The following is a 13,213-nucleotide window of genomic DNA, read 5'->3' on the forward strand; positions in this document are numbered from 1 at the left end:
GTGCTGCGGTGATACTGTGCAGTTGTCGTTTGATTATCAGAACTGCTGCCCTCTTACAGCAGAGAAAGCCTGTATGTGACTCAATACTTTCACAGTATTGAAGGCACGTGAGAGCTCTTGGCGTTAGATGTCAGATATGAATCTTCTGTTGCTAATCTCACGACACGCCTATTTCCCAGCAGTCTGAAAGCACAGCAGCACCAGCCCTGTGCTGTATTCCGGGCTATTAGTCCTTACTCGGAATTCTACCTTGCACGTGGTAGGGTGCAAGCTTCAGTATCTATAATTATGGCTTTGACCTCCCCATAGATTCCTACAATATAAAACCAGTCTCATCCTAATCCAAGGAGGAAGGGCACCTGGAGTTTATGCTGCATACTGCTCATGATATACTGAGGACTTCTCAAATTCTTTCCGAGACGTTTTGGACAACTGACAATTACTGACCTGGCTGCTAGCTGCTGTCATCTTACCCATGTTCGGGTGTGCCTGAAGCCAAGAGGCTTGGCTTCACTTGCTCTCCCAGATGGTCAGAAGTGAGGTTAGTGAAGAGCGATCGGACTAGTGCTGACCTTCTGCAGCTGAAGTGCTTCTGCTTTGACTCAGAAATTTACTGGCTCTTCACGTGCGGATCCTTTTATCGCCTGTCCCAGCGCACTCTCACACTCCCTCTTTCCTCTTCCCTCCTGTACTGATTCTCCAGTTCCCCTGGAGACCTCACTGACTCTTGTTCAATCACTTCTCCCCTCACAGTCATGACCGTGGCTAAAATCTATGATTTTTTAATCCTATTTCTAACTCTTGCAAGTGTTTCATTAGCTTGCCCTACTTTTCTTCTTTGGCTGTTTTAAAAATCTTTGAGGAGATATTACTGAGTGTTCAGCATCAGTGCTAAGTACAAATGGATATGCTTTACAAGCTAAATCCAGGCTGTTCTGGTGCTTTAAGCGACACAGAGCACTCTGCCTTGTCCAGCCTCTGAGGGAGAGACACAAATGAGACAGTACTTGATAGAAGAGTGTAATAGCATTGTGATCCTTTTAACCAAAGAGGTTTGTGCAGCTCAAAGAATAACTTCTGTGTGATTTTTTTTTTTTTTTTAAAAGAATGTGGCAAGTAAATTATGCATTTTTAATAGCTCAGTGTACTGGATAATCAAGCTGTGCTCTTTTGACTGTATCTGTATTCATTAATACCAGAGAGAAATTGGAGTTACTGACCGAGCAGAAGAAGTTGGTTCAGTGATCTGACGATGCATTCGCACATTGTGTACGCAGTTCTCCTTCGTTCCCGCCTGAGCATCTAATGGAATATCAGGGGAGGTGTGGCTGATCTTCATGGAGGACTCTGGATAGGCTGTAGGCTGACCCAGATAATCCTCACTGTAGTCATGGTCATTGGTCTCTGTATCTGTGTAGTTCAGTGATTCTTGTTTGTTGTCTTTGCTCCCAAATGGCAGACCACGCTCTCGCCAAGGGATCCAACAAAGCTTCCAGGATACGAACAGAGAGACACCAAACAGAGCAAGACCACAGGCTGTGACAACTAAGGACAGCAAGCTTATGGAGATATCTGCAAACAAGAAAAAAACACGCAGGTCACATCTCTGTGCTCCTTGGAGCTCTGCACCTCCAGGGCATACGGTATGGGAAGTAGATACCTCTGCATCGAGAGCTACAAAAATTAAATTCTGGACCCAGAACAACTACATACAATGACAACATATACGTGATATAATACATATACGTGACTGACACCAGTCATATAAAGAAAACATATTCCCCCCCCCCCCCTCAAGAAAAATATTTAATCTTGTTTGGAATTCAGTATAAGGCTTATCTTCATAGAACTTAGTTTAGATTTTCCCTCCGTGGGTGGGATGAAGGGCCATTCTAAATATGAAAAGGGCTCGTTCACCCGTTTACTCAACTTTCTACTGACAAAAGAGCGGTGTCTGCAGTATGTTTTGTCTTTTCTTTATTCTCCTTTCATGTAGTGAAGTGTCCTCCACCTCCTTTACCAGATCTTACTGTCTCTCCTTCCAGAGAGTGTATTATACTTAAACACCATGAAAATATGCACACATGCATATACGTGATAGGAATTTTTTTAATGTATTCAACTGAAGTATCTAGTTTCATTATTTTAATTCCCTTTTTTCTAATCTTAAGACTCATTCTTATCTCTGCAAATTATTTTGGACTCTCAATACAAGGCTTGCTATTCATAATTTTAGAGTTTAGATACCAGTATCTCTTTGAAACTGAGATTTTTCTATTATTTAACTCCAAAGGCTTTTTTTCTGTTTTCAAACTTCTACTCTAAAAAGGAATATGGAGTTGAGTTTTTGGTTGTCTTTCCCCACATTCCTATCATTATCCTACTCCATAATCATATCAACACAAATAAGTTACAACTGGGAGAGGCTTTTTCTCTGTTTTGCTTTGTTTTACGTTGCACGTTGGGAAAATGACTCAGTGGAGCAGCTGTTTTTATGGTTACACTGTTTTTGGAACGAGTTTCTCTGTGGATTATACACCACCATCACGCCTTAAACACAATTAGTAAAAATTCTATTTTACTGCTTCAAATTATAACCACAACCTGATCAAAGCAATTTTTCACACTGCGTATAGGTTCAGAACGTCAGGCAGCATCTCTCTAGCTAACAGCTAGCCTAAATTTTCAAAGGATGCCATGAGGTTGAAACGTACTGCTCCTACTAGGACAATTATTTAAGAATGAGAATTCAGATGAAACAGCCTCAGTCAATCTGAAAAAAAAAAAAAAAAAAAAGGTATTTTTTAAAAATGTGGAAAAGTCAATCCCTTCTACCCCTGCTGTGAGTCTCATTCTCACTAGCCAGACAGATTAAATTTCCACAGAGGGGGGAGTGACACTACAATCAGTTTCACGCAGGAGCTGTCCAGTTTATTTTGCATGCTGAAAACCAATTTTAAACAATTTCAGTCATCATGGCCCTTTCTGTCTTTCTCCCAGTCATATGAAGGCGAAGCTCATTAACAGTGGGGACGGCACAGCAGCTGTTTGGAATTATAGCAAAGAGTTTCAGAGGTGAAATTAATTAAAGAAATTCCTCCTGTGCATAAAAGGCAATTTGGGAGAAAATAGAATGGTGGTTCTGGATATTTTTGGAATATTTACTGGTAAACAAGTCTGGAAGGGGAGGCAGAGAACAACCTCACTATCTGATTAAAAAGCAGAGGAACTGGGATGCAGTAGTGAAAGAAGACCATTAGAATAAAGCAACTTGTCTTGGATTTCGTGGAGGAGAAGGAAAGAAATCATCAGAGGTCTGCAAAAGGGTCACTTTTTCAAAGAACCGACTCAAGTAAATGATCCAGCACTGAAAGAAATGAGGAACTGAGAGCTGTCAGAACCAGCCAGAAGATTACAAGGTGAGAGCTGGAGACTGCCCAATGCCAAGGATGAGTGAAGGTGAGGAACAAATTGAAAGGTAGATCAACAGTTCCCTACCTTGAGAGTGTCTTTAGCAGAGGACAGAGTCATCTAGAGAACTGACATAATGAGAAAAAAATACATGAGAGCAGTATGAACGACTTTTAATTTGGAGAGTTTGAAGGGCTTTCATAATGTACCTCTGCGTTTACTGACACAGCCCTGAGAACCCTTATCTCACCGCTCACTGCCAGAGAAGCCGCGTGATAAACAGTTCAGGGAACTTGCCAAGTCGCAGAATAAGAAGGGATTATTTTTCATCACCTTGGTTTACTTCTTTCTGACTCCTCAGGAACCATTTATGTGTGAAATTTTTGTTTCTGTGGGTGGAAAAAAGGAGAATCGTGCATCTGTCTTACTTCTATGAAAGACAGTGGGGCTCAAGAGCGGTGGTCCAACCTGTGACCTTCCACTGACAGTAGTTTTCATACAGGACTCGCCTGGCTGGCAATTTTCAGCAACTGGGCAGATCCACGTGAATAGCTGGGGGGAGGACAGTCCCAAGTGAAGAGATTTTTGGCTGCATCCTGAAGCTGCTTTTATATTAACCGTTTGTACTGTTACATACTGTGTTTTCTGTATAATTTTTTATTCCATCTTTCCAGATGTCTCCGTTTTTCTAAGCCTGTTTATCCGCGTTCCCATGTGGTAGCAGTACTCATCTGATGCCAGCGATTTCCTCTGCTTTGTAATGAGAGCAGGGCAAATCTTGACTTGTTTGTCCTTAGAAAAAAACAGAGATCTGCAGCACAGAGAGCGTTCCTCAAAAATCCAGCTGCTTCTCCATTCACTCTGCTTTCACAAGAATCAGAGCAGGTGTTTTCCAGAGCAGTATCTAACCTAAGTCTAAACTCCACCTGTGACTCGAAGTGCAGGCCAGCGCTCCAGGCAAGGCTGAGCCGGTCCCAGGCAGGCACTGGCTCTGGAGCAGCGAGGAAAGGCACTGACCATTCCAGAAGGAACAGATTTTTTGAGTAGCATTGCAACACATAAATTCAGTGGGCACGTTTTTGCCGTGTTTTTGATGATCACCTGCGCTCACCTTTAGCATTTGGCCAGTTCTGTTAGGAACTGATGTATCTACTCTTGCGATGCTCTGCAGTGGGGAGTCCCATCAGGCCCCTGTGCCACAGGTACTTGTCCTGATCTCTTGGTGCCACCACGATGCCACCCAAGATGTCCTGAGGTGTTGCTGTGAATCCAAGTCAAGATTTCATAACTAGAGCTTCTTGATCACGGCTGCAGTGTGACCTGAGCTCACAAATCCCAGCAGGTCAGAATACCTGGATGGTCTTATAGCATGGTGATAGCGGGTAATGTGTCCCATAGAAAGTAAGCCTAGATTTTTTTTTAATTAAAACCATGTACTTTTAAAATCGATGCAACTGCATATACATACAGTTAATTTTTATCTGCAGTGTGCTTTCATACACCAGTAAAAGGACACATTTTGACAGACAAAATAAGAAGACTGATCTTCAGGGTGGCCCCAGATTAAACACCCAAGCCTAGCGAGCTTCATCTAATTTTTTTGCCTGTTAAGACTGTAACATCATTGTTAGATAACTTGGAAGTCACTGACGTGATTTCCATGCAGTTATAACAACTCAGGTGCTCAGCTGTCGTGCAGTAAGGCCACGGACACACAGGCTTTCTAAATATCTTGCTCATGGCATGTCTTATAGGTATTTTGATGTAGTAATCAATTTTTTGACCAGGTATTCATGTTTGAATCCTTTTTACTCTACTGACTTTCAATTTCTTAACTATCTGCTATGCTTATCAGCATAATTAGCACAGTTGTTCATTTTTTGGTAGCAGTCACCAGGTCTTAAAAACAATGCAGAAATAGCAAGTGAAACAGAATTTTCTACCTATGGAGGAGATCATCAGTTATTATCACAGACTGGAGGAATGAGCATGGGTTTCCTCTCTGTGACAGATTTTATTACAATCAGTTCTATGACAGCTTTATCAAAAAGACTCACTTTGGTTATGGAGTCATTGCTAGATCTTTTTAAAATTTTCAACTTACATTTTAAAGTGGATCTGTTATACAAAAAAGATAAATCCCACTCTATGTCAAGAGAATGTATCAAAGGAATATAAATTCTCTTGTCTGTTAAATTCTATTAAAAAGAATCACCAAATTGTTATGGAAAGGACCCTCCAGATCATCTCGTTTAACACCCTGCTCAGGCAAGGTCACCTACAGTAGGCTGCTCAGCATCGTGGCCAGACAAAGCTTCTCCAAAGATGGAGACTCCACAGCCTCTGTGGGCAGCCTGTCCCAGTGTTTGACCACACTCAAATAGGACAGTAACATAATTTTATTTTGGTACGAATAAGATACTAAGTGGGTAACTTTTTTTTTTTTTTTTTTTTTTGATCACAATATCAATAAAGCTCTAACTGCACTTTGTAGATTATCTAGTAAAAAAAAGCAATAAAATTGTGCCTCTATATTGCACAGGTTTTTAGCATCTATCTACTGAACATAAGCTTTTATACTGACTTTGAATGAAATCAAATCGTTCCAAAATCATTTGAGTTAGTGTTGAATTTATACATATAGCATGTTTCTTGGTCGGTACTGAAGGCTGTAAGACCAGAGATAAATATATAATGGTTCCATTCAAATTCTGACAGTACGAAACTGCAGGCCCGCGACTTGTTTTTTTCTGGCATAAATGGTTGTGCCTTACCCTCTAAAACTGATGTTGAAAAAACTTACCAAAAAATTACACGTGAAATACAGAAATAATAGGGGTGGGTTTGTCTGTTCATGTGTGAAACAAGGAACGCAATAAATTTTTTTTTTCCTTCTTGCTTTCATTAAGTTACCATTTGGATTGCTAAATATTATACAAAATCAAATATATAAATTAGCCAACAACGGGAGAGATCAATAGCCAACGTAATCGATGTATGTGTCCAGAGATGCAATTGGAGTTACAGAGTCAAAAGCCACAAATTAAACTGTTCCCAATCATCTGACTCTAAATGTAGATGTAAATAAGAACAAACATATGAAGAAGGAAAAACAGCCAGGAATTTCTGATCAACCAGGCATAGACAGGACACTTGATCACAGGAACTGCTGATCAATAATATAATTATTTGGCTAATGAAGTTGTTGGTTGCCTGGATGGGATTGGTGGTGTATCAAGTGATCTCCTTTTCCACCAAACTGTCTGTAATCTGGTCTCACTTGAAGCTGAAAGAGTTTTACTGGAAATCTTAACTGGGAGAGCTCTTTTAACAGGTTCTGACTAAAATAAAACAAGCTTTCCTCTCTATGTTTATCTACTCTCCTTATTAAAATGAGTATTCGGATATCCCAGCGTTATTGTAATGTACACACAGATCTATTACGTGAAGTTTGGCTAGCAAGAAGTGAAATAAATCTCAGCAATATAAATCTTGCAATACAGATATTTTTAGTCCAATACAAGTCATCTCTTCTGATTTTAAAAACCCAACAAATTTCAAAAGGCATTCAATTAAAATGATAAATTTAACTTGTTCTGAGTAATCATGTTATTAAACTTTAGGGTGTATTGGGGCAGATCAATCTTTGTGAATATGATTCTGTCCAAATTCAACGGCAATTTCAAGCTGAAATAAAATGTTCCTCCTTTCATTAAGTTTTGTTGCTTAGGGGGAGATTTTAAAGAAGCGGTTAGGCAGCTAAATTCTTGAAAAACAATGGAAACGTCAGTGCCTATTGCTTAAATCCTAGCTGTGCTTTTGAAAACCTAATTGTCTTTCATGCAAATACACCTGTGGAGGGTAAGCCGTAAGTCAGCTCAGTAGTTGTTCTGTAAAAGCAACTTTTTTTTTTAACCCTAGAAGCCGAAGACCCTACTTTTTCCAGAGAAGTGTTGCTAGGATGAAGTATCTGAAGTACTGAAGCAGTCTTAACCTAATACTGCAGTGTAGTTTTGTTTGTGCTTCAGAAGTTTTTCTTAATTAGCATAGCTGGTACTTTTTTCCAGATGAAAAGTGCTTCTTTGCAAAGAATCCTGAGACAAAGGAATAACCCTCAGCTTTATATATTCTTCTCTGAACTAATCCTGAACACAGTTAATTATCCTTAATACCGTGTTTAGAAACTTTCTGGGAAATTCTTTAAGGTAAGGCAGCTGAAACCCAAAGGAATGAATCTTGTCTTATATTCATTTTATTACACATACATACTCCAGCTCTCTGTCCTGGAATTCATGCACGGGGACCAACAAAACAGGCCTAAGTGAGAGCAGCGTCAGGATTTCATATAACATTTTCCGTGATCTAAAAAATGTGTTTGTAACTGGGCTTCACTAGTAGTTGAGGCTGTTGTTAGCTTTTAGTGACTTTTTTTCAAGCTATGTGTTTACATTTTATAGCTAGAAGACACTCTTCTGATCCTCTGAGTGACTTGCCTATACTTTTATTCCTAAATAGTTAGGAACAGTTAGGAACTTTTATTCCTAAATAGTTACAATTCCAGTTTATCAGTGTATGCTTTCTCTTCATTCGCTTTGCTTGGGTTACAAATTTTTGTAATGTTTTTTCCAGGTACTGCTTAAAATTAACTAAGTTTCATAAATGAACTAGATCAACGAAATACAATAATTATCAATTACCAATTAGTTCAAATGCACATAAATTCCACAGCATAATTTCATTATTAAATCAGTATTACTAAATGGCCATACAAAATACAACAAAAAGTGCACGATCAATAGAGATTTGTTTGCTCAGAATATCTGAGCAAACAGCAATTGCTGTGATATAATTCGTAACTGACACAAGATTGGGGGCACAGTCTATTGGTAAAATCACAAAACTAGAGCTTTAAACAAAAATAAATGAAAGCAAATTGTTCATGGACATTCATAAACAGGAAAAAAGGACTTTAAACTTTTTTTTTTTTTTTTAATTTTGTAGCAGCAGTTTTGCTTATTAAGAATAAAATTTATGTAAGCAGACTGTTTTGTTTGTAATTCAGGTAAGGTGATTTCATCCTGAGATTAATTTTGATTGCAATTAATAAACTGCATGTGAACACAACACTCAAAAGTATACTTGCTGAAGAAAATGAATCAGTCTCCGTGACAAAGCTCAACATCTGTAATCCAGTAAACTCATTCGAAGAAGAATTTATTCTTGTTTGTACATCTATTTCCTCTTAATATATTTAGTCTAGATTAATGCAAATTTTCTTGACAACTTAGCTGACATGTAATATTCTGCTAGAGTTTGTAAGTGACAAAAAAATGTCTTTACTGATCAGACTAATCAGGCTGAATGAGCAGGGATTCTTAAAGACACAGTTGAGAGGAGTCGTATGTTCAAGGGCTTGCGTTTTTGTTTCTGACATCTTGCAGTAGCGTCTACTGACAAAGAATTAAATTGTTCCTCTTGCAAAACCTAAAGCCTCTGTTTCACAAGCAACATGGATGCTAACAAAGCATAGTAGAAAATACAATTTGTCTGTCGTGACCGCATATACACAACTGTAATAAGATTTATTCAGGTTCTCATGGCTCAGACTGGGTTCTTTTTGGTCATTACCATATTCTCTTTGAATACATACTTCACACAGCTGATAAAATGTGGAAAACTAATGCATACATTTGGTCTTCTAATATCCAGTGAAAAGTATTATACAGTATAATCCAGGAAAAAAAAAAAAAAAAGACATAAATAATAATATAACAGTAGAGAGGACACAAATTTTAAATATATCATGCCAGGCTGTCAAGTACTCTGTGTAACATGGCATGGGGCTAGCTTAAATGGCTCCATTTCATCTGGTTAGGCAGAATCAGAGTGGGTGCTCCATCTGCAGGACAGGACATTAGCTGGAGAAAATGAATATAAAACCTTCTAAAAGCCCTTTGGCACTCGAGACACGCTTGTGGCTTGTTAGCTAAAAGGGCAAGCTGGTGGTATGCTGAGTGGGAAAGAAATTTTGGGGGTATACATTTATACTGCAAATTCATATGACCGTCGGGACTGCTAGGTCCTTCACAGTGCAAACCCGGAGTAGCTGTGCTTTGTAAGAGGTACAGTTCCCACGACTGTAGTTAATATTTCCACCCACCTACTTTCTCAGCTACGTCTTGGGATATGTTAAATAGAATCAAATTAATTATTTGCTTGGAATAAATAATACGATACACTTAAGACTTCTTCTCGTAGGATCATTCACAAAGTGAACTGAGTTGCTAATTAATAATTTGCAAATGTTTATCCTGGGTTTTCTAGGGGATGGAAAATAGGAGTTCATAGGGTTACTGAAGAATTTAACTTCTCATCTAGTCGTAGAAAGTGACTAGTCACGTTTGGCAAATGCTGTGTATGTTCCCTCACTGGCAGAATGCAAGGTTTCAATAGAGAAAAAAAATGCTGAAGAACGAATATAGACCAAGTATGCTTTCTAGCAGGAATTTCTGGACAAATTGTGTGTGTTAAAAAGTATGAAACTTTCAAGACTTGTGAACATTTTCATGAATAAGCCATCAGAGCATGCATTGATCTTAAATGTTATGACCCCATGAATAATAATGAAGAGAAATTGCCATTTATTTCTGCAATATACAGCCGGTAGCAGGAAGTCCCCAGGTTATGGAAGAAGAGCAAAAAGCTTATTTGAACCACGCCAGTAAGCTTTAAATTCCATTATAGTTCTTGAAAGCCCAGTAAGTTGCAATAAATTGTAAAGAAGTGTTTGAGAGCACTAAAAGAAATGACAGAGAAGCATTTCATTTCCCACTTGTATAAAACTGTGCAGTAATGTTGTAGCAAAGTGCTCAAAACAATAGTTATAGAGATGTTATACAAAATAATAATGAAGTACCAATATTTTCTGCATTTTTTAAACAAATCCCTTTAAATTTTGATCCCCTTTAGGGCACAATCTTCCCAGGGGAAAACAAAAAGAAATAAAAATCAAAGCACTTACCAAATGTTTTATTGAATGACTATTTTGGGGGGCAAATTTGTGAAATTAAATTTACTTTAAAGGACCGTGGGAGACATGGACAGACCACTGAAGTGTTGAAAGGGCTGTTTGAGCTTTAGCAAAATTTAAGTTTCACATTCGTATCTAAAGACCTGTATATGTAAATATATATATAGACACACATCTATAACGTATCGATATGATGAAAAAATATTTTCACAGAACTAGCCATAATGATTAATAGGAGTTGCGTCGCTCATACAGTTCCAGAACAAATCTATATAACATTTTTCTTTCAAAGTTCTACTTTCTTTTCTACTGGAAGTACCGAATTTCATCATCTACAGTTGGCTACTTGTCCTTTTAATTTTATTAAGACCAGTGGAAACCATCAGCCTTTGTAATTTTGAATAATCTAAAAGATTATCAATTTTGAACCTTACTTCCTTAATTTTAGGTTTTGTTTTTTTTTTTTTTTTTTTTTTTTAGGAAATAAATGTAAGAAATAAGAAGACAGTATTGCTCTTCTGGGCAATTTATGTAGAATAAAAGTGCAAGCTTCTCTTTAAAGTCAGATTGCTTGGAATGGAAATGAGGTCAATTATTTCATTAGCTTCCTTTTCAGAATCAAGTGCTCTAAGCCTATATTATGGGAGCTTGGCACATCACAGTGGTTCAATATTTACAATCCTTGCTTTACATTTACAGAAGAGCCAAAATTCATTTGCTTTCTGTATACTGGCAGATCATAAAAAGGTTGCCACAAGTCTTGAAACCTCACAAGGGACTTCAGGAGAGTTGATAGGGATAAAGAGGAACTTTATTGCTTATTTGACCTTCATGAACCTAATGAGATGTTTATATCTGTTTTTCAGTTTGGCTGGTCTTTTTTTTTTTTTTTTTTTTTTTCCCCCCTGAATGACTGCACTCTAATTCCTACGTAATATCTAAAAATATCTTTACAATATTCTCAAAGTGCTCTGGTAGGACTTCTTCACATTAACTGATTGTCCTGGACTCACTGCACATTATTCTTCCTGAAAAGTAAACTATCACAAACCACTAGCATCTTAAACTGATCAAGTAGTCTGATTTTTCTTTTGGGAGGGAGCGTAAAGGGAAATAAAGACAGATTTGAAAGCATTTATCCTTCTTAGACGAGGGGCCAGAAGCACTGCAATGCTCACACCAACCTTTTTAATGAAAGTATTTCAGAAAATCAGTCACAGTAAATGTATTATGTATCTGTTGTTCTTTGTGAACTTAGGGCTCCCATTTTATAAAATAAAGCTTTTTGGTCTGATCCATATGTATTAGGGTGTGATGGAAGCCTTACTGACAGGGATATTTACAGCTAGGAAAGGTAATGAATTAGTGATATACAATCAGATGAACTTTACTCTGAATGCACTGTTAGAAAAAATATACAGAATACTTCTCCCCATTCACACACACCTCTGCATCTCCAGAGAGAAAAAGAAACATGTTCGAGGCTTCTACAGACTTGTGAGTGAGTAATTCTGGAAATCCTGTCTGTCTAAAATACTGTCTAAGAAAAAACTGTAGAACAGATATGAAAACAGAGAAACTAAGAGCAGAAAATCAAGAGAAAGCTGAAGTAAACCAGCTTAATGTAACAGCTAAGGAATAGAACTGAGAAACAGATTTGATAAAAAAAATTAGCATTCAGACTGCTCTTCTGCTTTTTTATTCCTAGTAAGTGATTATTTTAAAGCTGAGATGCTTTTGGAAGCCTTCCTAATTTTGGCAAATCCAGATACAAAGGAGAACTTGGACTTGCTTCTTTTTGTCAAACATACGCTCAATAATGTATACTTTGAGTAAGAATTGAACATATCTGCATTCCTGCTTTCCTGGGTGTAACTGTACAGTCATGCAAGACATTCCTTATATTTGAAAGAATCTGTAAAAAGAACTGCTAGCAACAACTCTTTGAAGTTTTCTTACGAACTACACAATTTCATTTTGTACTTGGTTGTGAATGTGAAATTGAAACCAGACAGCTTGAGGGGTTTTTCTTCTTGTGCTTGGCTAGTTTTATGGAGAGAAAAGCTGATATGCTGTAATTATGACCAACAAAGCAAATATTAAACACCAGGTAGCAGTGACAGACGCCCACCCACCCCAGATTAATGGACCCACCCAGAGCAGTATTTGTCACCCAGAAGAAAGCAGTAGAGTCTGATCCTGTTGTTCCCGTGGGAGTGCCCAAACTGTGCACTGGGTTACAGAAATGAAGGCGCTGAAGTTTTGATATCGAGAAGGATGGCAATAGTCTTCATGCCCAACAGTTCCTTTCTGAGGGTTGTCAGTATTCTTACCTCCTGTCATGCAGCAGGCACTGAAATTTGTGGCTTTCTCACTGAACAGCGATCTGGCAGGCAGCTTGCTGTGATACACTTGACTGTAGGGATAAATTTAGGGCTTTTGTACAGTTGCTGATCTAAGCACTCTTATTGAGCTATAATAGATTTAAAAAAGAAAAAAAAAAATCAAGAAGATAATAGAACAGAACAGTGCAGTTTGGCATCAGTGAAGTAACCATGGGATTGCTATTCTCCAAAATCTAGATGTCAGAGTTCACAGACGTACAGTGAACTGTTGTCAGGGTCTGGTGAAGATCAATGCATGAACGTGCCCTTCAATTCCTGCAGGAAAATTGGGCAGTTAGACCCGGAGAAATGTGTCCCTACCACGTGGTCAAAGGGGCATACTCGGCAGATCAGTCACTGTGAAAGGTCAGGAGTTTCGGAGAACCTG

The 13,213-nt window shown here is 38.2% G+C and overlaps 1 protein-coding gene across 6 annotated transcripts in view; it reads right to left on the reverse strand.

The window, feature by feature from the left end:
• Window positions 1–13,213, reverse strand: part of SYT9 (synaptotagmin 9) — a 71,891-nt gene that overhangs the window by 37,226 nt on the left and 21,452 nt on the right. For all 6 annotated transcript variants that reach the window (XM_074917912.1, XM_074917914.1, XM_074917915.1 and 3 more), the window contains exon 2: window positions 1,221–1,572. In XM_074917912.1, the coding sequence (XP_074774013.1) occupies window positions 1,221–1,572 (352 nt within the window). The remainder of the gene's footprint in view (window positions 1–1,220; window positions 1,573–13,213) is intronic.

This window comes from Athene noctua, chromosome 14, assembly GCF_965140245.1.
Source record: "Athene noctua chromosome 14, bAthNoc1.hap1.1, whole genome shotgun sequence".
NCBI lineage: Eukaryota > Metazoa > Chordata > Aves > Strigiformes > Strigidae > Athene > Athene noctua.